General features: G+C 42.4%; 1 protein-coding gene across 1 annotated transcript in view; it reads left to right on the top strand.

Moving 5' to 3' along the window:
* The window catches only part of LOC124475784, a 96,138-nt gene that overhangs the window by 43,052 nt on the left and 26,612 nt on the right, over positions 1-26,474 (top strand). Inside the window, exons 3-4 of the mRNA XM_047032600.1 lie at positions 7,888-8,025; positions 15,066-15,196. Coding sequence (XP_046888556.1) covers positions 7,888-8,025; positions 15,066-15,196 — 269 coding nt within the window. The remainder of the gene's footprint in view (positions 1-7,887; positions 8,026-15,065; positions 15,197-26,474) is intronic.

Below are 26,474 nucleotides of genomic sequence, written 5' to 3'. Positions count from 1 at the left end.
ATGATGGTTTATGTGATGTCCTCACTGCAGTGTAGCAACCGTAGCTATACATCCAGCTAACTCTGATGAAAAATGACAAGTCGTAGTGAACGGTTACTTGCTGTTTACTGATTTCCAATATCATCTTACGTGACAGAGTAAAAACTGTAGCAAAGGAAAAAAGTTTGACTGTTTTAGCATAAATCTCGTAATGGAACACAACTGTAAATATATGGAAATAAGACGTAACTATGTGCAGTCTTTCCTTTTTAAACAGTATTTTAACATTAACTTATTAACAACAATGAATTTGTACTTACGACATTGCCTCTAGTGCTAACAATCGTGCATACATTTGTGTTTACTTCCACTCAACAGGAAAGTGTCAGTTTCTAACCCCAAAACTCCCGAGACAGCTTTTCAAATTAAAAGTCCTTTCAACATTTTGCCTTAATGGCAACACAGTTTATATAATATAATTTTATATTACCTTTTGCCTATTTTTTGGGGCTTATTATTTTAAGTAGTAGTATCAATTGACCGTTAGATCATTGTAATGTAAGGAAATGACAGACATTTCAGATGTTATGTGTGAATTTGCATTTTGAAATTGTGATACTTTGATTTTTAGTTGTGTGATTTTGAACAGATGATTATAGTTCAATGAACAAATGATCTAAGGTGAATGTGTATTGTATTCAAGCAATTGAAAATTGCGTTAGCGTTTAGATTTTTTTTTGATCATCAGTTGTGAGTTTTGTGTCTAGAGTTTAGTAAAAGGACATCAAGGTTCTGAAAAGTGTGTCAAAGTGTTTGTAAAAAACTGTAATAAGCCCATCAAGGTCAAATCAAGTTTTTGACTCTATAAATGACCAAAATATAACTAAAATCTCGCTGTCAGGGACATTTCGAAAAAAAAAGCTCAATACTAATATAAGGCTGGGCGCTTAATGTCTAATGCTTTTTAATAATTGCTACAGACAACAGCTAACACAGCCAGGCAGCTACAGAGCTACACTCTCGGGGCATGTTCATGAGCCTCCATTATGTTCATACCCCATGTGTGTGGCGCTGCAATTTCCAGGCTGCGTTACCTTCTGGTTGTAGAAACTCGAGCTACGTAAAATCGATTGTTTTGGGTTTTTTTGTCCGTACCGCCAGTAGGCTACTCTGTGACCTTGAGAAACGGATATTCTTCCTTTCGGTTTTCATTAGTAAAAAGTTTTTTTTAAACTTATGCAATGGATGGGATTTGTAATGTAGCGAAATAGCAGATAGGGATACCTAGATTTGAGAGATGATTGAAGACATTAGTCGTGTCAAAGATCGCATGCTGCCCTTAGTAGATCAAAATGATCAGCATGGCTTGTCAGGATATATCATTTTGACACACATTGTAGATTTTGTAAAAAGAAACATTTTTCGAAAGGCCATAATGAGTACACTGTTATATTGAAATATTAATGTTGACAAATTTGGGCTGCACCTGTTTATGCCCATTGAAAATGAACACATTTTAGTACAATGCAAATACATTAAAGAACCATATGTTTACTACTTAGCATTAACATGTGTTTCATGGAGTGTAAGATATGATGACTAGTTTCCTATAAGTATTGTAATGGTGCAAAAAGTCAAACTTCAGAGGCATGTTATCAATAGCCTTTATTCAAATTAAACGGCGAGTTTTTGAAAGCCATTAGCTTGTGGTACTTGGGTGCGCAGAGCTTGCAGCGCATTTGAAAGTTGTTTTTTCATCCAACCATTTTGAAAAATTCTTCCAGGTACGGCCAGGGATGTGGAAGGGTTGGCCGGTCTTCCTGGCTACCAACCTCCTCGCTGGTGCTTGGTTGGGACATTTTGCTTGAGTTCTCTTGAGTCTCTGCGACGGACATCTTAGGCTCCATACGTCTGTACAGTGTTCATTTTAGGACATCCTCAGATCTCAGACTCAAGTGTCAGACTCAAACGAAAAGGTGTCAGGTCTCAGACCAAAAGTCGTTAGACTCAGGCGAAACAGCTTCAGTCTCAGAAAAACCTCTGTCATTCTCAAACCAAACGCTGTCATTCTCAAACAAAACGCTCTCAAACCAAATACTGTCATTCTCAGACAAAACGCCCTCAAACTAAACGCCGTCATTGTCAAACAAAACGCTTTCAAACCAAACACTGGTTGTTTCCTCTCTAAAACAAGTGTTCTTTCTTACCCAGAACAACAACCATACCCTTCCATCCTCTTCCCCTCTTCTCCCTCAACCTCACCCCTGTTCTCTTTCACTTCCCCCATCCTTCTCTCATCTACTTCCTTCGTCAGACCACACCAACATTCCCCTTCTACTCCTTGACTGTGTGTGTATAGGTGTGTGTGTACCTGATAGATGTATCTGACCTGAGGTCCCACGTCATCCTCCTTCACAGGCTTCTCTTTGGGCTCCCACCGTGGGAACGGAAGGACTACCTGAGAGCGATGAGACACCCTGGAGGAGGAGAAAAGGAGGGAGGGAGCTAGGGAGGGGTGTGGGAGGGGAGGGAGAAGAGGGGGAGGGAGGGAGTAAGAGGTATAAATGGGGGGAGGGAGAGAGATGTAGAGGGAGGAACGGAGGAAGGGAGAATGAAGGAGTTGAGGGAAAGACGAAGAGAGGTTAAAGCAGGTAGGTAGGGGATATTGAGAGGTTGAAGGAAAGAGAGGACAAGAGGGGAGGCAGAGAGAGAGAAAGAGGAAGGGAGAGAGAGGGGATTTTGAGAGGTTGAGGGAGAAGGAAGGTCAAGAAAGCAGGAAGAGAGAGAGAGTTGAAGAGGTATTATAACAGAAAGTCATTCTGTTGACAAGCACAACAGTACTAGGTTTAGAACCCTACACCCAGAATTCCTACTCTGTTTGTGTGTACAACTGCCTAGACTAACTAAGGCCGAATCCCAGTACTCTGTCTTACCCCTAGCCCATAGTTTTGCGCATTCCCGTGAGAGTAAGTGGTGTCCCAATACTCTTTGAGCTAGGGGTAGGGCTAAGATGAAGGGGTATACACCCCTTAAAACCAAGTAAGCTTGGGAGCTTACTTGAAACCTAGGGGTATGTGAATACTGCGCTACTTGCAACAATGGCAGACAGATCATCCAGAGAATCCCATAAATGTAATATTTTTGGCTTAAATAATTGATTAAAAAAATATGACAGTCTTGTTTTTTGCTCTACAAAGTCCTGTACATATGTATTTGCAACCATGTTCTTGATTGATTTTTTTTTTTTTAATCGCTAGTTTGCTGCGCTAATGTTACATTGCTGATTTGCACAACGGTCCCGCATTTCTCTGATAGGATTGAATGGACTTTATGCATGTCTACAGTTTTAATTAAACTCCAGCGAATTTCAAAGGAATTTCGTGTGATATCAGTGCATAACATTACTTGCTTTGGAGACATCAATATACGTAACCGTAACCAAGTGGCGTCTCATTTCAAAGGGCTATGTAGCACTTACCCCTCAGTTTTGAGACATAAGGGCTAGGGGTAAACTAAGGGCTATGGGTAAGGGGTAGACAGAGACAGAGTATTGGAATTCGGCCTAAACATATACAGATCTTAAATTAAGTAAAAAAGTACAATAGTTAAACTAATTCTAAGAACTGAACAATTACAAAATGTAAAACAAAATATACACAACATTTCACTGGGTCTTGCAGCTGTTTAATTTCCTGATATTATTCTGAAATGTTATGTTCTACTAGCTATTTGCCTACTTTAGCAACTCACTGTATTTCCAAGCCCTGATAGTGTTACTGCAGGGCTGCCAACATACAATGTGTGGCGTGAGGGAGTGTGAACTGGTCAAAGGGGCGATTGACTGGGTTTTTGGGGTATTTCACACTGTTCCTTAAGGTCTCCGAATAGGGTATGTAACATTGGTTGGGTTGAAAATGGCCCGGGTGCTGTTCTATGCCCCCTGATAGATCCTATCATCATACTGTCCTTACAGCTTGCGGTTGCAATGAGCATACGGTCGGAACAGCACTTCTTTCCAGGTTCAGCTTCCTAGCAAATCTTGCTTGAAATTGTCCAAGGTTGTCAAAACTGTCTTGGGTGAAATGTTCAGAGCAAATGAATGATTGGGTGTCAAACTTCGCTGGGATCTTCTCATAAACAGCAGCCATGCCTGTCAAATGTTTAGCTCCTTGGGAAGACAGTGAGGATTAGCCTTCCCTGTACAGCCTGGAACACAGCATTTACAACCCTGGTCCATTTTCAATATCCTTGTTGTAATTCAAAACGTTCTTCTTTGTAATTCCTTATAAGTAGCCTACACAGAGCATCGTGCAGCTAAACTAGTATCGGAGATAGACGCTACCTCGGGCTGGTCTGGATGTACATTTTGGGGCGTGACAAAGATACAGACCAGAGACAAAAAGGGCGGTCCCCCGTCCTACGTCACACCGGTGGCTTTGTTGAAAAGCTAGCGTTTTACAGCCACATTTTTTCTTTTTGAGATTTGTATAGGAAAGAGGTGTCAATGGATTTTGATATTCACTGTATGTTCATTTTACCCACCGAACTGTCGATATTCAACTATGACAAGGTAAAATCGGTTTTGCAATCAATCGCCCCTTTAAAGTGTCTCACGGCCAATACGTGACAGTTGGCAACCCTGTAACTGAAACAATAGAGTAAATAATTCCTCTTTCAAGTAATAACCCCCGTTCAAGTGTTGAGCATTAAATTAGCTGCACGGTCTGTAGAGACCTTGGGACAAAGACACTTTTTTTGTTCTAAAACCGGGCTATAATCCGCTTTGAAATACAAGCCGTACAACCACAACAAAACTGTAAAATCGGGGTACAGGCTGCGGCTTTATTTCCCCAAAATACGGTAGTCATACCATGCAGTCCTACTATAGAGTCCTACTGAACTATACGGCTCTGCTTTACGGTCCTACAAAACAGTTCTAGTATACAGTCCTACAGAACTATACAGCCCTGCAATGCAGTCCTACAGGACAGCCCTACTATACAGTGTTTCTATACTGCCCAACTATAGAATCCTACTATTCAGTCCTAGAGACACACACAGGGAGATATATCGGCATATCAGCACACCATGTGCTATCTGGCTCCACCATCTGTGCTGCTGGCCTCATTCGTCATGCTGTCCTATCTAGTTTTAACAGATCTATCTGTATGGCCTGGCGTGCACTGTTTAGTTTAGCATTTCCTGTTTTTTGGCTGCTGGTTATATGGTGTTTTAACACATTGATGGATTTGGCTGTAGAATAAGCTCTAATGGGTAATGAATAACAATATCAAAGTTTGACACATCTGGGTTTTTGGTGATGTTTTTTTCTCTCTGGTTGCTTTGGCGTGTGCTCACACGCGTGGAGGTGTGTGATGGTTTTGTGTGGGTCTCAGACTTTCTGACAGTGCACAGCAACACAAACGAAAGCCTTAATGGTGCTGAGCATGTGAGGAAAAAGCTGCTTATGAACACCCAATTACTGTGTGTGTGTTTGTGTGTGTGTGTGTGTGGAGGAGGGTGGGTGTGGGTGGGTGTGCATGAGTGGGTGTGTTATTTAGGTCGAGAGATCATTACTGTAACAAGCATCTCAGCCCTTAGGTCAGCTGTCATTAGCAACATGAGAAACCAGAGCAATAAAGTCGAAGTGTGTGCATTTGTTTGTGTGTGTCTGTGCGTGGCTGTGTCTTTGTAATGGAGCGTTGATAAGTTTTCTGATGTGCTGTAAAGGTAATGATTTTCAATCATTAGAATGGGGTGAAAGGGATAATAAGAGTGAGATTAGGTTGAAGAATTGATAAACAATATATATATTTTTTTTACTGACATATGAGAGAGGTGGGGAAAAAGAGGTTAGGGGCACACACACATACAAACACATACACACAATAATTTGTTTTGCTTGTGGGGATTAACAATGTAGTCCCTGAATCCTGTTTTCCCTAATTTAAACCTAACCTTAACCCAAAAACCTGACCTTAATCATAAACTTAACTCTTGCTCCACACTGTGAACCTAAAACTATCCCAAACTCCTAACCCTTAATGTAATTATTTCCCTTATACTAAGCCTTACCCTTAAATAAATAACACTTGAAAAGGCCAAGAAAAATGTCCCCACAAGTTGAAAATATTCTGGACTTCCCCACAAGAATAGCTAGACAAGTCACACACACATACCCATACACACACACCATATACACAGCAATACACACACCCGCACACAAACACACACACACACATCAAAAAGCCAACTCCAGCAGGATAGAGAGACGTCAGTGGGTGATTTGTTCACTTCCTGCTTGTGTCTGAATCTTTGAGGCTGATCGATACAGGAACTGACAGAGAGGAGGGGAGGGAAGACAAAAGGGAGAGAGAGAGAAAGGGATGGAGGGAATAATGCAGAGAGAGATAGAGGGGGAGAGAGAGAGAGAGAGAGGGAGGGGGGAAGGAGGGATGCAGTGAAAGTGAGAGAGAGAGAGAGAGAGAGAGAAAGAGAGAGATGGAGGAAGGAAATGTATCTAATTAGCAGGAATTACTTCTCAGTCTTTTCTCTAAGAGTTTCAGGAGAATCATTCTCTCCTCCTCATTCTCCTTCCACCCTCCTCCCATTCTTCCCTGTCCTCCCCCCTTCCCCTTTTGTCTATTGGGGATTGTATAATTTTGTCAACATCTGCCTGTGTGTATCTCAGAAGAACAACGTGTGTGTTTGTACAGTATGTTTTGTTTCTATGTGCGTGTGTCTGTCTGAGTGTGTGTGAATGTCTGTGTCTGTCTGCATGTGTGTGTGTGAGCATGCTTCGCCCAAGGGACTGCAGGAAATGACATAGTGGTGCCATCATTGAAGAATGTGAGCACAAGTGTGTATGGGTGTGTGTGAGAGAGAGAGGGCAACAAACTGAGAGAGAACATGTGTCCATCCTTTCTGTCCTCTCTTCTATACGTCATTCCAACACCCTCGTTTTCCCTCAATATGTTTTGCTGCTCTTCATCCCCACCTCCGTCTATTCCCTCTCCCCACCTCCTTTCATCTCTTCACCTCTCTCCCTCTATTTTTACTCTCTCCTGCTGCCTTGCTCTCTACTTCTCTCTTTTCTTTTCCCCTTCTGTCTTCTGTCATGTTCCATCCTCCACTCATCTCTCCACTCATCACCTCCTCTCTTCTTCACTCCTCTCCACTCATCACCTCTTCTCCTCTTCTCTCCTCTCCACTTATCACCTCCTGTCTTCTCCTCTTCTCCTTTCCTTTTCTCTCATCTCCTCTTCTCATCTCCTCTCCACTCATCACCTTCTCTCCTCTCCTCTTACCCTATTATCTTCTATCCTCTCTTCCATATTACTGAGAAAATTGGGGCCAACGGAGTCTGTCATTAGATGACCCAGGGCTTACACAACAGGATGACAGCATAAGAAATCAGGTAAGAGAGGAAGAAAACATGAGAAAATAGAGAAAAACAGAAGAGAGAACAAATGTAGAGAAGAGGGGAGAGATATATTGAGAAAGGAGGAGAGTCGCAGAAAGCAAGAGAAAGGTAGAGACTGACAACCTCAAATTAAATTCCCATCATGTCAGGGTAGAACAGGATTCAATACTGTTTATTGGCAGCTTCTAGCCTGAGGGGAAATTACATTCTGAGGCATGGAGCGTGCACACACACATACATACATATAAATGCACACACACACAGCCCTATTTGTGTCCATAAAGAGGGCCTCCCTTATTTGCTCTTGACTTGAAGGCTAACTTCTTTTGTATTCATGTGTCTGTTCCTTTTGGGTGCTGGTGTGGGTGTGTGTTTGTGTGTTTGTGTGTGCGCGTTTATTTGTCTAATGGAGCGTTGATTAGCTCCATGCTCTTTATCAAACTTTTCCTCTCTCTTTCACTCCCTCTCCCTCTCTCTGTCTATAGGATTGTGCTGAAAGGCGTGTAGGAGCTCCTCTTGAGGATCCCAAGGCCCACTTCTTCTGTGAGCTGTGTGACAAGCAGTACCTCAGACACCAAGAGTTTGACAACCACATCAACTCCTATGACCACGCTCACAAACAGGTAGCACACATACACACGCAGACACATGCAGACAGACACAAACACCATGGGGACATGAAGGCAACATGCAGACACACACACAGATACATCCACAGACAAACGTACAGCACACACACACACACATAGAAGGACAAAGTGGTGCATATTTCACAGAGTCCCTCCTACGGGTCTCAACCCACGGAGAGAAAATAAAATAAACATTAAATAAAACTGTTCCTTTACTGTCATTGTTCTTTGAAAATGAATTGGAACTCAGGCAGGCCAATGCTAATGCTTTGTTTTAGCCGGCGGCAGACACATGAAACAAGCTAAAAGAGGGGGGGAGCTGACAATGGCCACTGGCGATAGGGAAACATACACACACGTCCACACACACACACACACACACACAAAACACATACACATATACACTCAACCACCCCCACAATTAGAACACACACACAGCAGAGAACTAGCACACAGGCTATAGATTAGCACCAGCAGAGTCCTTTTCTGGTCGGAGCCGGAGAATGGATCCTGATTGCTTCCTCTCTGTGTCTGTTCTCTCTTCTTGACACAGACAGACTGCACTACCTCAGCACTATAACTGATTAGACACATTCACTGCTCAATGCAGCACTTTCCAGTGACAATCCATTCAATCAATGGGCCATCAGCTAATTTCTCAATTTCTCCATCCAGTATGACGAGGAAAGGAGAGAGAGAGAGACAGAGACAAAGAGAGAGAGAGAGAGAGAGAGAGGGAGAGAGGGAGAGAGGGAGAGAAAAAAACATGTTGAGCTGTCCAGGGTGCTAATCTTATGCATCTGTGATATCAGCACCATGGACAACTACAACTGCTGTCCTCTCTCAATTCCTCTTCTCTCCTCTGTCTCTCATCTCTCATCTCCTCTCTTAGTGTCCAGGCTAGTTCATTACGTATGCTAGTCCAAAAGAACAGGATTAATATTGATCATAGACAGTTTGGCATCAAAGACCCTCAAAGCCTCTTACTGTATGCTAGCGGCATGCACACTCACACACACGTACACACACACACCATGTTCACCAGACACAAACCTGGAACACATCAAAGCCTTCTCCTGTGAACTGACGGGGATGTTAGGCACTGAATGATAACGCAAAAAGACACCCGCTTGTGTAAGACTCAGCACAGATTAACCTGACAACTGTCATTGCCTGCTTGGGGTGTGTGTGCGTGTGTGTGTTTAGGTGACCGTGTTTAAGTGTGAGGAGAAGAGAGATGGAGAAAGAATCAGTGTGATGACTGTCAACTTACAATTTTTTACAATTGCTCAAACACTAAACCCCATTCTCTGAATCAAATGTTCAGTGGCCTAAACCCATTTGTCGAATCAGACACTCTTTTGGCAAAACTCTGAACACATTCTCATTCACTAAAAACATTTTGCACTGTGATGCACTTGTGCTGCAAAATGGTAAACACAGGCGGCAAGCAGTAAACACAACTACAACACAGTTGTCATCTGTAAAACACAATGACTCAAAATTGTTCACACTTGTTTCTAATAGTGGTTTGGGACTATGTCAGCTTTTACTGTGGTGTCCGCATACGAGAATAGGTCAACATCAACCATACATTTTTACCGTAAATGTTTGCTTTCCACCATACCGCCCTTTTCTCAAACCACTTGAAGAGCTTTTTTCTGTGTGGCGGTGGAAGGTTTATAACCGAAACCCATATACAGTACCAGGGTAAATCTCCTACAGGCAATGGAATTGGCCTGTGGTGACATAGGTGTGGAGTGTTTTCAAGGCTGGATCCAGCACACCAGAGGGTTTTTACCCCGTTTTTTCTTTGTTGACAGTACTAAGTTGTGATGGTTACTGTAATATTTTGAAATCAAATCAAATTTACAGTATTTGTATAGCCCTTTTTACGGAGGGCTTCACATACGCTCATAGAACTACCCCTCAGCCAACCTCAACCCTCAAGGAAGACAAGGAAAAACTCTCAGAACAACTCACTGGAGGAGAAAAAATTTAAGCAATTCAGTGAGGGATCCCCTCCTCCAGAGACGGTTGGCGAAAGAGAGGTGCAGAACACAGGCAAACATAGTCATACATCAGGAAAGTGTCAATGGGTGTTGAAACACCAAAATCCAGTTGATCAAAATCCAAAATCATCAAACATTTTCTTTATTGCTAAATTCATTTACTGTGTATACATAAACACATTTGTATTTACATGTAACTACATACCCTGGATGCTGTGTTCTCACTGTTTTTGTGTTGTGTCTAATGATTGCTCCATGGTGTTTATATATTGTTTTGCTGTGTTTATGATCTAAAAGCATTATTTGATTTTTAGCACAGGTTATCCCTTATGTAATCTTCGGGTCATTGTGACCCCCCACGTGTTGCGAACACTTTCCCTTATACAAAAACTAAAGCAAAGTACTGTCTTTTACAGTTGTTATCAATTGCTAAAACACTAAAACCCATTGGCTAAACAAAGTTCTCAGTTGCCTGAACTCATGTAGCTAATTGTGCAGTCTGTTGTCAATACCTTACGTAAACCATTTCACATGGTAAAACACAATTTGCAGATCTCACTTACAGTTTTTTCCAATTGCTTAGACACAAAAATGTCAAATAACACACAGTTAGTGAAATCTCACACTAAAGGAGCAAAACAGAAGCCCAGACCTGCACAACTATAAGCACATTCTCATCCTCACACATCCTATTTGCAAAATACTACACACAGGATTTTGCAAATCACTAAACACCCTTTTGTACATTAGTCACAGAAATGTAAGATTATGTCACTTCATTACCTTTTTTAGACTTGCCTTGTAAAATGCCACACGTGAACAGATGGATCAAACACGGGCGTCAGGTGTACAAGCACTAAAGTGCTCAACTGTAAACATACCAATCAGGTGTAAGCACTATAAAAAGGCAACAGGTCAGTGTACCTGTCCTCATCAAAAATGGAAGGCAATGTTGCAGGTAGAGGAAGAGGGAGAGGTATGATGAGAGGGTGAGCCCCTTGGAGGAAGGTAGGGAGAGGGAGAGGTAGACCTGGAGGCTGTGGAAGAATAGGGACAAATTTACAGTATCTAATGAAATTCAAGCAACATTGAACATTGGTTGACCATGCTGTGAACCATGGGGCAACATTGAGAGAGGCTGGACAGAGAGTTCAGCCCAACCTCAGCAGATATACTGTTGCAATAGTAATTTGGACATTTTGACAAGAGCACAGGTGAAAACTACTATTCTCTACTGTCTACAGTACAGTAAAATGTAACTAAATGTAGCTACAGCTATATGTACTGCATTAGTATTTTTTATACATATTCACTGCAGTCCATGATTGAAATAATGTACTGTATGTTTTGCTGTTCTTCTTTCTTTTGTCTCCACAAATGTATTTGGTGTGTTTAGAGACTACTTTGTAGCCTACTACAGTATTTGATTTGAAATATGTTCAGATTTTCTGCACAAAATGCAACCTTTACGTAAACAATGTGGAAAAATATAGTAAATATTTTCAGCAGTGTGCAGTACTGGTCTTGTGTGTTGTGTTTGGCCAATATATTCATGTACTTGTACGTACTATACTGGAACAATATCTCTGACAAAATCAAGCAGGTTATATCATTAGAAAAGAATAGTTAGTGTAAAAGTGTTTTAAATTTTGCACTACAGTATGTAACTGGTCCAATTTCATGAACCATGTGTGTCGCATACGGTGACAGAAATGGGGTTTTATACATGATTGTATAGTTTTGAACAAAGTGTTTAATTTTGCAAAATATTGGAGGTGTTCTGCTACTTGTGTTTCTAGTTGTGTGAATCGTGTGTTGTGTTATGACAAAGTGAGCCTTATTTTCAAAATTTTGCTAAAGCAATTGGAAAAAACTGAAAACTTTTCAGCAAAACTCTAAACACATTCTCATTCTCTAAACACATTCTGCACTCTAATGCACATGTCATCCATACTGGTAAACACAAATGGCAACAAACAAATACAAATAGAGAAAACATGTCATTGTCAAAAAACAACCACTCAAAATTGATTTACAGTAACTTGTTTCAAATGATGTGACACAACCAATATAAGCCAGTTCAGAGAGCAAACAGGTTGTTGAAGGTGGCAAAATATTGCTTGTGATGTTGACGAAGTGCTCTGGCCTGACCCAGCCCAAAGACAAGAAGAAGCACATTGATCACATGTTAACTCCTTTGATTTTTGTCCCTTTTAGTATTGTATACTTTAGTACAGTGCATTGTAGGATGTACACTGTACAATGAACAAATTGTATGGCCCTGAACATTGTGCTTTCCATTTGTTACAGTAACAGTACTGACTGCTCAAAAGATTTTGACTGGTTGCAGGTTCATATCAACAAAGAACAAGAGTGAGTTGTGAGTAGTGAGATGCAGGGTACAGTACTGTTATAGGGTACAAGGAGGAGAAAGAACAAACAAAATTGCAAAGAGCAAAGCAGAGTAGTAATTTCTGATCAATGTTGAGCTACTATGATAGAACAAGTTTTCATTCATCAAAAGACAATGACGGATAAATATGAAATTTGTTTTGACTTTTGACTAAAAATGTACTTCTCCCTGAGAACTATATGTTTTGAACAATGTGTTTTCAAGTTTTTGGTGTATTGTTTACTGACTGCTTGATAGTGTATATCATTTTGATCACTTTGTTTATGATTTGAGGGCAAAGTTTCATTTTGCAAGAGGATTCAGAGGTTTTGTAAATCGTGCTTGAAGATTAGGTTTTGTGTTTACAGTTTTGAGAAAATGGGTGACTGTTTCAAGAAATGTGTTTTAGCAATCGTGAAAAACTGTAACCGTCGGGCTGTCTCTCATTGTGACCCAAAGGCAGCACAAGGGTTAAATGGTTTAGGGGCGAGTCTTTGATTTTGCCAGAAGAGTCAGAGGTTTTGGAAATTGAGTTTGAAGATTTAGTTTTGTGTTTGCAGTTTTGAGAAAATGGGTGACTGTTTCAAGAAATCTGTTTTACGTAACACTTAATAACTGTATGTGTGTATGTGTGTAGAGAAGGGGACTTAATAATGTGACGTATGATGAGAGTTGGTTGTAATCCTCCCAAGTTTCATCTGATGTATAAGATTAATGAGATGCTTGGATGATGTGAGGACATTAAATCCTAACATCTCACCAGTTATGGCTTACACTCCGTTAAGTCCACAGCACTGAGGGGAGAGGAGAGAAGCAGAGCAGGCAGAGGAGAGAGGATGAGGGAGATGAGGAAAGAGGAGGAGAGAAGAGGCAGAAAGAGGAGAGCAGAGAAAGCAGGAGAATGCAGGATAGAAGGGGAAAGGACAGCGAAGGAGAGCAGAGAGAATTGAGCAGAGAGAGGAGGACTGTAGACAGTTGTTAAAAAAGCAGCAGTTCTAACTGTACTAGAGCACACACACACACACACATACGTACACAGAGAAAACCATTCATACACACAGACACACATGCAGTTACACCTGCCAAGCATGGATAAAGGTAGGATGAAAGCATATTAAAATGGAAAGCAGAAAGAAAGAGAGGTATGAATCACAGCTTTCCTGAGAGGACTACCACACCTGAGGGTACAGACAGATGGAGCTGTGTTTTACATGCACTCACTCTCTTACACACATTCTCTTACAGACACACATTCCCACACATTCTCTTACACATATACCCACACACACCCACACACACTCCCACACATATCCCCACCACACACACACCCTTACACATGCTCTGACACACATACAAACTACAATGGTGGCTGCTGACAGAACTACATTTCCCAAGACAGTGCATTAGCACACCTGGGGTGAATTAAGAGGGATGATTGTCACACAGGAGGGCTGGATAGGTTCAAGAGAGAGGAAAAAGATAAGCCAGCTGTGGGTGGAGTGGAACTGAGGCCTGATTGCAACCCTGTGGGGAAAGTAAACAATTTAAAGCCTTTTCCCCCTTATTTTCTGTTGTTTAATGATTTGTGTTACTATCTTTAACCTAGAACTCTGACTTACACCTTTTTGTGGCAAGAGTGGAAAATAAAATGATTTTTCTTTTTAAAACCCTGCTTTGTTTTCTCCTTGGCAGTGATTTGCACTACTGAGGCCCGATATACCGAGGAACAGCCTCTCATGGTGTTACAATACCCTCAACACACACACACCCCACATTCACAATGCCACACACTCTCTGACACACATACCCCACACATTTAGGCACACACACTCCATCTAACACACAAACGCACATGCAATCAATCAGTGGATCTGCTTGTGCTTGACTGTAATGAAGGAGAAGATCCAGACAGAGAGAGTTGTATCCTGTTCAAGTATCGTCTGTCCTCATTCCACTCAGACACTCAGCTCTTCATTTCTGTATGCCAAATATACACTTTTAGTGATAGATCCTGTCCATGACCCGTCAAATAACTCAATATCTTTGCTGATGTGCTGTTTCAGCTTTAAAAAAAGTTCTTCAATGACTCAGTGTCATAGATGAAGAGGGTTTATGTCACTTAAACTGTTCTCGTCTGATGAAGAACTCCAGTCCTGTCCCAGATGTCTGTTGTGTGTATGCCAGTGGTGGGATGGGGGGGATCTCTGTCACTCTCACTCACCCTCAACACTCATAAGCATTAAACAGTCTGAGCTCCGATGTCACTCAGGCTGCAGTGCTCTGTCTTTCTTTCTCTCTCTCTCTCTCTTTAGAAGCCCTGATGTCTCTTCCTCCGCAGGCCTTTCTCTCTCTATCTCTCTCTCTTTCTTTTTCTCTCCGTCTTTCTCTGGCTTGCCTTCTTCCATTCCCTCTCTCTCCATTTGTGATTGACTATTCATCACCACTTAAACGCTCACAGTGGAATATTTGAAAACATTCCTTATTTCTCGTGCGCAGAGCTGACTGTCAGGCTGAGTGGATTAGAGAGCGTAGTGAGCTAACACGCGGCGGGGGTCGCTGGCATCTCTGAACGACAGCTGCCTGATGTGAGGCTGACACCCCCATGTCTGCTTCCCTTGTCGCCCCCTCAGAGGCTGAAGGAACTGCAGCACAGAGAGTTCGCTCGCAACGTGGCCTCCAAGTCGTGGAAGGATGAACGCAAGCAGGAGCGAGACCTGCAACGCCTGCATCAACTGGCACAGCTGCGGCAGCAGAAACAGCGGTGAGTGTGAGGGATGTGTGTGTGTGACTGTGTATTTTGTATGTGTACATGTGCAATGCAGAAGTAGAGGTAAATGTGTATGTATGCATGTGTGCATGTACAGTATTTTTTTACTGCATGTGTGTCTGTCTGCATGTCTGTGAGCACATGTGTATGTCTGTGTACTTTGTGTATGTGTATGCAACTGCAAAAACAGAGATGCATGTGTTTGTGTGTGTGCATATGTGTGTGTGTGTATGTCTGTCTGCTTGTGTGTGTGTGTGAGTATACATAATGTATGTGAAGAAGGGATGGCAGAGAGGGCAGGGTGCAATAGCGCCAGTCTGAAGTCCTCAGGGTGATGGATGTGTCCACAGGTGTGAGGGCTTTCAGCTGACCTACATAGGGCACAGGTGGGATAAATATAACATGCACACACTGACATACACACTTACAGACACTCACACACCAACACTCACTGCTGCGTCTGCAGCAGCAGTGCATGCATACACACAACGTACACACACTCACAGACACTCACACAATGCACACACAAACACACGTGTACACTGTCCACACAGGAGAGCTAGAGTTCACAGTATACTAGCACACAGGCCCCTTCTGGTAGGACAGAACAACATCGACACAAAATATCCCGGGAATTACCCTGGAAGTCTGATGAAAGTCATAAAGAGTTTGGGATAGGGTTAACTCTAAATCAAAAGAGCATGTATATGCCAAAAGTACTTATTATCAAGGTATTGTTAGTTCAATTATCAGATAATGTTTGTGAGGCCATCAACATGGCAAAGTTGGTTTTCCTATAACAACAATTGTTTCGAAAGTAGCATGTAATATGGGCTCCTATACTGTTTGTTAAAGGTCACATGACATGAAAACTTCACAGGAGGTTATTTAACATTAATGGCCGCGTTTCCCAGATTCTTTAAGAGGCTCTTAAGCGCTAAAAGCTTCTTAGGTGTGCTCTTAAGAGCGCTGTGAAAGAAGGACGTGTTTCCCAGAGTCGTTCTTAGCTTAAGAAGAAAATCTTTCACTAAGAAGGATATGTAAGATCAGCCTGACCCACTCTTAATAGCCTTCTTAGCGACCTAACGCTCACTGCAGCCGCGTCAGGGAAAGTTATATCTGACACTCAAAGGAATACTAAAACCATGCGTGATGATAAATTAGCGCCCACAGCTGCAGAACACTGACGCAAGAAAAATAATAGCATAAGAAGAAAAATAACGATATAAAAATGTGTTCCTGTAGCAACATAAATGAAATGAATCATCTTTACTATCACTCATTACGTTTTCACAAACATTCGGCATCTGCATGGGTTTACATTAGATATAAAACCATCAACAACCCTGTGGTAGGCTATTTCACAGATATCAGGGAAACTGACAGGTGTAATTAAACTCGGCTGGAACCTAATCAAGAGATCGAGGCTCCACCTCAGTATATATATAAAGGCGTTGCTGAAGTCCACGCGAGTGAGACACCATGGCTGCAATAATTTTCTCGCTGCTAATTAACAGCGTCGCCGTGCGCGAAGCCAGATAGTTTATATAAATGCCTATGTGCGTCAGCACTTCTCCCCACTGAATGTGCTGTCGGACCGGGCTGTATAGTCCAAGTACCGGCTTCCCCGTATGGAGATCCAACGCCTCGTCACGCTAGTGTCACCACACATCCGGAGGGCAACCCGCTGCAATTTTGCCCTCAGCCCAGAGGTGCAGCTCCTGGCCTTGCTGCGTTTTTACGCAGTGGGGAGCTTCCTGGATGTGGTGGGGTCGGCACCATCCTCAGCAAGGCATCGGTTTCACGGGGTGTGGCAGCCGTGACACTGATCCTCCTGCGCCATGCCCCGACACATCCAAATGCCCACCACACGGGACGAGGTCCGCCAGGTCCACAGTGGATTTCATGCCATGGCTGGGATCCCCCGGGTAATCGGTGTCGTGGATGGGACACTGATCCCAATCCACAATCCCTCCCTGGTGGATCCGTGCTGGATTGGGAGGAAACGTTACGCTGCCATCAACACCCAGGTGGCAGTGGACCACGATGGCCTCATCACGGACATCGTTGCCAGTTGGCCAGGAGGCACACACGACAGCTTCGTTTGGGCCAAATCAGCTGTGGCTGAGGCTGGCAGAGGAGAGTTTGGCAGGAGCATCTTCCTCGGGGACAGTGGCTACCCTCTCCGGAGTTACCTCGTGACACCGATGATCAACCCAGCAACACCACAGGAGAAGAGGTTCAATGAGGCCCACACACACACCAGGACCCACATTAAACGGGTGTTTAGCAGGTGGAAGTGTCGTTTCCGTATCCATCGTTCGTCGGGGGGGCTGCGCTTGTCACCTGTAAAATGTTGCCGCGTGATTGTTGTCACAGCCATGCTGCACAACAAAGCAGTGCGCGTTGGAGCAGATGAGCCGCCTCCTGAGGATGAAGATAGGGAATCATCGGAAGATGAAGCCCTCCAACCTCGCCCCCCGCGAATCCCGAGCAGCACTCCACCAAGCTGGTGTCCAGACCAGAGAGGAGCTTGTCAATCTCTTTTGATGTCTATAAGCCCCTACGCCGTCACCATTATGCAGTCACCAAGCACGGATATCAGCACCACCCTACTCCCAACAATAAACCCACTACCACTACCGTCACACAACCCATATCAACTATCATGTATGGGGCTCAAAGCCGTAGCCATGGAGTCAACATTGGGGGGTACGAATTACATTTTTAATGATAATTTCGGACAGCGTGCGTGGTTGCCTGTCGTATCGTAGCACATTTATATTTTTATATCAATATATTGGGAGGGACATTTTGACCAGATTTGAATATTGGGGGGGATGTGTCCCCCCAATATGTATTATGATTACGGCCTTACACGGTGTTGTGTGTGATTCATGCGCTGATAAAGTGGTGGGTGATCGATTTTCCTGGCATCGATTGATTTAGTTTCAACACAACGGCGGTGGACAGCTCCCACTAAGAGCTTCTTAAGAGGCTTCTTTGGCGGGATCTTAAGAAAGCAGTTAAGAACGCGTCTGGGAAACACCCCTATCTTAGCGCTCCTTCTTAGCCGAACCCTTCTTAAGAGCCTTCTTAAGTCCTTAAGAACGATCGAATCTGGGAAACGCGGCCAATATGACTTCCCCTAGCCTGCCTTTTGTCCCCCAGTGGCTCGAAATTTCGATAGGTGTAAACCAAGCCCTGGGTATTCTTCTCCGCCTTTGAGAAAATGAAAGTTCAAACGCTTGGTTTGAAAATCTCCTCGTTGTGTCACAAGGTTACCTTCCCTCTCTCTGCTTTGTACACCCAGATAATCTGGCCCGCCCATGAGAAACTGAGCTATGATCGTGCAAGTGTTTTTATCCTCGAGAAACATCATGGCTTGCAAACTAACGAAGCACTATATTTGTACAAAGGATGTACAGTATGTACAAAGGAAAACAAAAGCATTTTTACAGTGAAGACCCAGTGTGTTGATTTTATTTTCTCTGGAAATGCGACGACACAATTTCCCAAAGTTTTGTATGTCTGCACCAAACATTTCAGCTACGAAAGTTTCCTCAACTTCAGTTAATACAAACCTGGCCTTGCTGAAATACAATTCTGGATCAGTACTAACTCTCCCTGGTCCAGCTACAAACCTCGGACAAGTAAGTTAACTAACGCTATATGATTTTGTTGCTTTACTGTATATGGTTACCGAGCTTGCTACCCTTAGAATGTGGCTGTAACATAACCTCTGCAGCTAACAGCTGAGTTACTGTCACTAATGTAAAGGTAGGTAGCATCAAGTATGTGTGTGAATACACATGCTGTAACGGCGAGTGTTATACACTGCTTTGTTATTTGGATAACCGTTCTGCTGTTATTATGGCGCGCGCCGTATCCGCCTTTCCCCTCGTTGAAATGACTGAGTGTGCATCTCTGCACACCAGGGTGATCAATTGAGAATTGGGAAAATAGGAAAACACAACGGCAAAGAGGAAAACACAACGGCAAATAGAAAAACACAATGGCAAATAGGAAAACAAAACGGCAAATAGGAAAACACGACATTAACAACTACACAACAAGTGTTATGTTCTGTGTACTTATATGTTATGCTAGGTTGCTTTGCTTCTTGTCCTAGGAATTTCCATGCCCAGTCGGACCCTGTGTTGTTCTGTGCACCTGACAATAAAAGACTTGACTAGCCTACTTGATGCAAGTTTAATCTAATCTAGATAGCAATCACACCAGCAACTGCTCAATTTACAGTTTTTTTGGATAGCTTACACACTAAAATTAAAAGTAGTACACTATTAGCAAAACCTTACACTCAAGAAGTAAAACATCAGCCCATATTTGCACAACTATAAGCACATTGTCAACCTCACACTTGTTGCAAAACTCTACACACAGTGAATTGCAAAACACTAAACACACTTAACATACATTACACACAAAAATCTATCATGAAGTCACTTTCTTGCAATACCAAAGCACTGACTGTCAAATTACCGCACCTTCCAACCAATTGGTTCAACATTGTCATCAGGTGTGCAAACACTGGTTTGCTTAATTGTAGACACACCAATCAGGTGTGTAAGCACTATAAAAAGCAGCAGGTGAGTTCATTGGTTTTCAAGCACAATGGAAATAGTCAGAGAAAGAGTAAGACGGGGAGGACAAGGAAGAGGACAAGGGGGAGGACGAAGGGGAGGACGAAGAAAGAAGGGGAGGACGAAGAAAGAAGGGGAGAAAGAAGAAAGAAGGGGAGAAAGAAAAGGGGAGAAAGAAGAAAGAAGGGGAGAAAGAAAAGGGGAGAAAGGAGAAAGAAGGGGAGGAAGAAGGGGAGGAATGGGAGGAAGAAGAAGAGATGGAGGCCATGCTGGAGGTAGAGGAAGACAAGAAGGTGCTCAAAGAGGACCGAATCTGACAAATGAGATCCGCGCAACACTGGTTGACCACGTTGTCAACCATGGCCTGACGCTGAGAGGCTGGACTGCGAGTACAGCCAAATCTAAGCCGATACACAGTGGCAAGTGTGATAAGAATATTTCGACTGGAAAATGGGTATTGTAAAAATATCATCATATCAAACACATCTGCACGGTTTCAGTAACTGCTTACAGTACTGTATTATATGCACTATCAGCACTTCTGTTACCTTTTCCTGTGAAATTACTGTACTATTGAATAGTTTTTTTTTTCTACATAGGATTGAGGGTCAGGAACGACCAGGGGGAAGGCTTCCTATGTTCACAGAACAGCAAGAGAGGGAGATAGTAAACATGGTTTTGGCCAACAATGCTATAACAATGCTATTTCACTCAATCAGCTCCGAACTAACATTGTCAATGACCACGCCAGTTTCAACGATATCCATCAGGTCTCAACATCAACACTGGCACGCATCCTAAAAAAAAAAACATATCCAAATGAAGCAAACTTATCGAGTGCCTTTCGAGCGCAATTCCGAAAGGGTGAAACGGCTGCGGCATGAATTCACTTTAGCAGTGTGATCTTGCATACTGTCTCATAATCTTCTACTGTACTGTAATATGTATACTACATCTACTCTGAACTACACAATTTTGCCTGACACTGTTCTTCAGAGTTTTACGAATGGATGGAGAGGAGATCCAGCATGAGTTCATTTTCGTAGATGAGGCTGGGTTCAACCTGACGAGAGTACGAAGGAGGGGAAGAAACATCATTGGCCACAGGGCTATAGTCAATGTCCCAGGGCAATGTGGGGGTAATATAACACTCTGTGCAGCCATTACACAGAATGGGGTCCTCCACCGCCATGCCAATATGGGCCCTTAACACAGCACTCATACTTACATTCTTGGAACAATTGCACAACATAACCGCAGCAGATCAAATCGATCATATGCAATACATTGTTGTCTGGGACAATGTGTCTTTCCACCACTCTGCTCTGGTTCAGAACTGGTTTCAGCAACATCCACATTTCACCGTCCTATATCTTCCACCATACACTCCATTCCTCAACCCTATAGAAGAGTTTTTCTCGGCATGGCGGTGGAAGGTGTATGATCTCCGTCTCCAGGCTGAGGTACCCCTCATCCAAGCCATGGAGGAGGCCTGTGACCAGATGGAGGTAGCAGCAATGCAAGGATGGATTCGTCATTCAAGACGTTTCTTTCCAAGGTGTCTTGCTAATGACAACATTGCCTGCGATGTTGATGAAATTCTCTGGCCAGATCCAGCTGGGTGAAGAGACATTGGCCGGGTTTCCCAGATTCATTAAGAAGCTCTTAACGCTAAGCGCGTCTTAAGAACGTTCTAAGGGCGCTCTCGAACGCTCTTAAGACGCGCCTAGCGTTAAGAGCTTCTTAACGAATCTGGGAAACCCAGCCAATGTCTAGTTTTGTTGTGTTTGTTTTTACAGTAAACTTGCAGTACAATACGTAAAGTGACATTTTGTTACAGTATTATGAATCTCCATGTCAACATTTTGGGCGTGTTGAGAAATAAATGAGTTTCTTCAGTCTGCAACATTGGTCTTGTGTAGTGTTTGGTGAATTTAAATAATATTTGTACTTTGTTGATGGTAGCCTACTCTAATCATAGGGAAGTAGAAGTGCTAAAAGTGTTTTAGGTTTATCACAGAAGAGTAACTCGTGCAAACAGAGTATAGTAATGTGAAACGTGTGTGTTTCATATGATAACAAAGTGTGGTTTTTTAAACAAGTGTATAGATTTTACAAGTGTTCAATTATGCAAAGGATTTGTAGTGTTTTGCTAATTGGGTGTGTGGTTGTGCTAATTGTGTGTAGTGTTTTGAAAATCGTGCTTAAGCAATCCAAAAAAACTAAGACAAGAAAGGATTTTGGTAATAAAACAGAATATACAAGGCAACCAATTGCATTCATTAAAACATTTTATAATACAATATGTCTGGTGAGAGGGTCATTGTTTTTAGTGAGTGGACCTGAAATTTCTGCCGAGCGTTGAGAGCTAGCTGGACGATAGGCACCCTTAATCTGCAATTCATTGTTGCGAGCTCTAATCACTAACTACGCTAATAAGAGAACTACTTTATATGCCAACGAACACCAATAACTAGAACTAATTTAACAAACGTGACTTCAAGTGCTTATACTCATCATGATGTTGTGATTGGTTGACAACATATCAACTATCACGTCGTATGTAGCCCACGCCTTGCATCAAAATCATTCTTAAAAATAGCGAAAGTATCTTCGAGGGATTCATGTTTTCAAAATAGGCATTCTCCTTCCTGTTAAAAGACAGACAGTCCATTTGTCCAATCAGGAGGATCCGTCTTCTGCTAGAGGCCCTACCTTTACAGTCAGAAGTTAATGTCATTGTGTTTTCCTATTTGGTACGGTAACTAGTTGATTATTAATTATGAAATGAATTGATTTCAAAAGATATAGTGAAGAAAACACTCAGCCATAGGCTACACAAATCGCATAGGAAACGAATGTTTCCATGTCGTGTTACGCGTATTGTGATCGTATTGTCTGGGTTAGCAGCGACGTTCTTCGTATGAATTTTTAATATGTGGTGTCAGAAGGAGCTTTGATGTTGTGGTAAATACGGCTATTGCCTCGGAACAACCCCAAATACGTGATTAGTAGCCTACATTCGGGTAGTGTCTATGGGAACCAGATGATTCAGAAGAAGCCAAATCAAAATGTTACCTGAAGGCCAACGTAGTTAATAAGTATGTAATCATATTGTTTACATTTCAGAGCTGGTATGGCACGTAGTACGGTGTTTATTTTAGGACATCCTCAGATCTCAGACTCAAGTGTCAGACTCAAACGAAAAGGTGTCAAGTCTCAGACAAAAAGTCGTCAGACTCAGGCGAAACGGCTTCATTCTCAGAAAAACCTCAGTCATTCTCCGACAAAACGCTTTCAAGCTTAACGGCGTAATTCTCAGACAAAATGCTCTCAAACTAAACAGCGTCATTCTCAGACAAAACGCTCTCAAACCAAACGCCATCATTCTCAGTCAAAACGCTCTCAAACCAAACAACATCATTCTCAGACAAAACGCCCTCAAACTAACCTTAGTCAGAATTTTTTTTTTTTTGCTAGCTTTTGTCAAAACTAGCTAGATGAAGGAGCTGTTGACTAGCTTTCTGAATTAGCTAAAGTAGCAGCTTATAAAGTGAATACCATGGTTTCTGTTAACTGGCACAGCAAGAAAACTTACTTTTGATATCATACGAAATACTAGTATTCTGTAAGCTAGTTCACTCAAAGTAAACCCATGTGTAGTCCTCTGGTTGCCATGGATACTACAAACAAACTTTGCTAAATAATCATAAACGTCATCAACACGCGGCGCGACGATCTGAACAACTGTTCCGCCAGTACAATCAAATAACTTACAGAAAAAAACTATTTCGTATTAAATCAAAAGTAAGTGTTCTTGCTGTACCAGTTAACTACCCGGAAGTTTGAATCTGTGAATGTCATGCCAACTTTACCGAACTTTAACAGTTACAACACCATGGTATTCACTTTGGCTGCTACTTAAGCTAATTCAGAAAGCTAGTCAACAGCTCCCTCATCTAGCTAGCTTTGACAAAAAAATTCTGACAAAGTTTAGTTTGAGGGCGTTTTGTCTGAGAATGACGCCTTTTAGTTTGAGAGCGTTTTGTCTGAGAATGACAGAGGTTTTTCTGAGACTGAAGCCGTTTCGCCTGAGTCTGAAACTTTTGGTCTGAGACTTGACGCCTTTTCGTTTGAGTCTGGCACTTGAGTCTGAGATCTGAGGATGTCCTAAAATGAACACTGTACACGCAGTGTAAATCAAGGAACTTTCGAGTGCACGTGTTTTTGCTCTAGTGCGATCGAATCCCACTTCATGCGAGCCTGTACATTTTTTATTTTGTCTCCCATTTATTTGGTCGCGAATGGTAGTCTAATGTAGTGCGCACGTAGCCCATAGGCCTACTCTCATATTTGCCTCAGCAAATATGAGATCCGACTTGAAAATCGCCAGTAATGTTTGTGAATTTGTGACGAATCTGGCGATAGAGGCAGACTGATAGGTGCACGCACAGCTGGGGAACCAGTTAAATTGGAAACCAGTTGGGACGTAACACCGGCACATTCAGTGAAGTTTGGCAAGCAACATCAGCTAGGTTAGCTGGCTCGTAGCTTCTTCATGCAGCTTCTCCATGCAGGGCTCTAGACTGAGACCAAATGGTCGGCTTTTTTTTACTGACAATGATCGCTTCCAGCAAACTTCTTTTGAATTAGCCATTTCCCCCTAAATAAATATCAGGCTTATTTACGTGTTTGGTGGCATATTTTCAGTTAGCAGATGATACTGTTTGAATCGCGATTACATGACATACTGAAAAACACTACTGTTAAGGGAGAAAAAGATCTACAGGCCAATGCCACAAAATTTGCAAACATTTCGAACATGTTTGGGGGGGGGTTTTAGCTGCTTCAACATCAGCATTACCTGGAAGGAGGACAGGTGGCTGGTTCAGAGAAGCAGAAACAACATACTGACAGGGTCAGGAAAGAAGCCGAGGAGGAGGAGTGTGGCCATAGGGCCATGGGACATAGAGTTAATATAACTAGAGTAAGCTACTTTTGTCTTCCAAGATGGCATCCCCATTCATTTCTATGAAAAGTGCTCAGTGGCGCAATGAGGCAAGCGAGAGCGCGAGACTGGACGCGGCCATATTTCCACTTCTGTGTCTTCCGGTCTAGCTTTAAACAGTGGCTCTTTTTTCCCCTAGCTCCGAGACCTCGTGCACGCTTGCAACTAGCTGTACACGTCATACTTTGCGACAACCAGTTGCGAGCATAGATTTATATGGTTACGAGTGTGTGAGCTAAGGCACTGCAGTGACAGAATCTATGGGCAGAAAGTCCGATAAGAATCAGAGACATGATGCAAACTTACTGGAAATGTATTCTGTCACTGTATAGTATTCCTTCCTAGCCTGACGTTGTCATACTCATAATTCTAGTCAGAATATGAGTCTGAGAACTCTCCGTTGGGCTTTGACTACAGGGCGTGTTTCAAACGAGCCTGGAAAACAAATGCCTCTTCGCTCAATTGGATAGATCTACAACCAATCAGAGCAACAGAGTATGTGACGTATGTTAAGCACCGCATAGTTGTCGTCAACAGAACTAAACTACAAGCAGACTTGAAGTATGCTTGAAGAATGAATACAAACGATTTTTGCCGGTGTTGTAAAATTAATTTAAGGGTAGGGGGAGTACTTGTTCACACGGTCAACCTTTTTGAGCGAAACAATAAAGGGCAATGCATATACGAACAAGTTCTCCGATTAGGATTACAACTCCACAAAAGAAAAGGAGAAACCACAATGGCCACTGGGTTTTCATTGTGTCCCATCTTCTTCGCGACCATCGGGGCCAGCTGATAAATTAAACTTTTACCGAATCCCGTAGGAAGGACGGCAAAAACATATTTTCCATCGACAAATGCCTTGATTGCGTCTCTCTGTTCCTCTTTCAAAATTATTGCGCTGTCGATGTCTTCTAAAACAGACTCGATGTCAGAATCATAACATCCCAGATCTCCAGCGGTAGCCATGTTTGTTCAAAACGAATTCAACTTAAGCGCTCTTTTGTGACGTGGGTGATTACGTTACTGTTGATCATCTGTCCATCATCGTATAAAGCCCGCGCTGGCAATTTCATTGGTTCGCCCAGATTCTGGTTTTCTGTAGTTGGTCCCCAATACGAGACCCTCCAGACCCAACTTCCCGACCAAATTTTTTTGGGGGCGGGGAGAAGTTGGGCTGGCAGCCAGGCTAATTCTTTCCACTTGTTTTTTAGAAATAGGCTATAGGGCTAAATATAGGGCTATTCTAGATGGAACTCATCACATATGTTGCTTTTTTTCTTCGTGTTATGAGTATGATTTCCAACGCATTGTATCGGATGAAATAAACTGTTAACATGAACAGCTCAGTCGTTGTTCTCCCCAGGCAAAGAAAGCTTAGTTATTTTGGTAACCGAAGTCTTCCATAATGCAGACTTACCATAGCTTACTGTCAACTTTATATTCAAACGAAATGCCACGAAATTCACACTGCCTTGAATTTATCATCAGTGTAGAAATGTGGCCAGTGTTTTATATGTTCATCCTACAAAACCAAACATCTATTAATGGATATAACGTGATCTAACAAGACTTGGTAATAACGTAATAAATAAAAGCTTACTATATTATAAAAGAGAACTGTGTCTAAAATATACTTGATTGAACATTTTGTAAGTGG

The sequence above is a fragment of the Hypomesus transpacificus genome, chromosome 2 (assembly GCF_021917145.1).
Source record: "Hypomesus transpacificus isolate Combined female chromosome 2, fHypTra1, whole genome shotgun sequence".
Classification (NCBI taxonomy): Eukaryota; Metazoa; Chordata; class Actinopteri; order Osmeriformes; family Osmeridae; genus Hypomesus; species Hypomesus transpacificus.
This window is presented reverse-complemented; position numbering and strand designations above follow the sequence as displayed.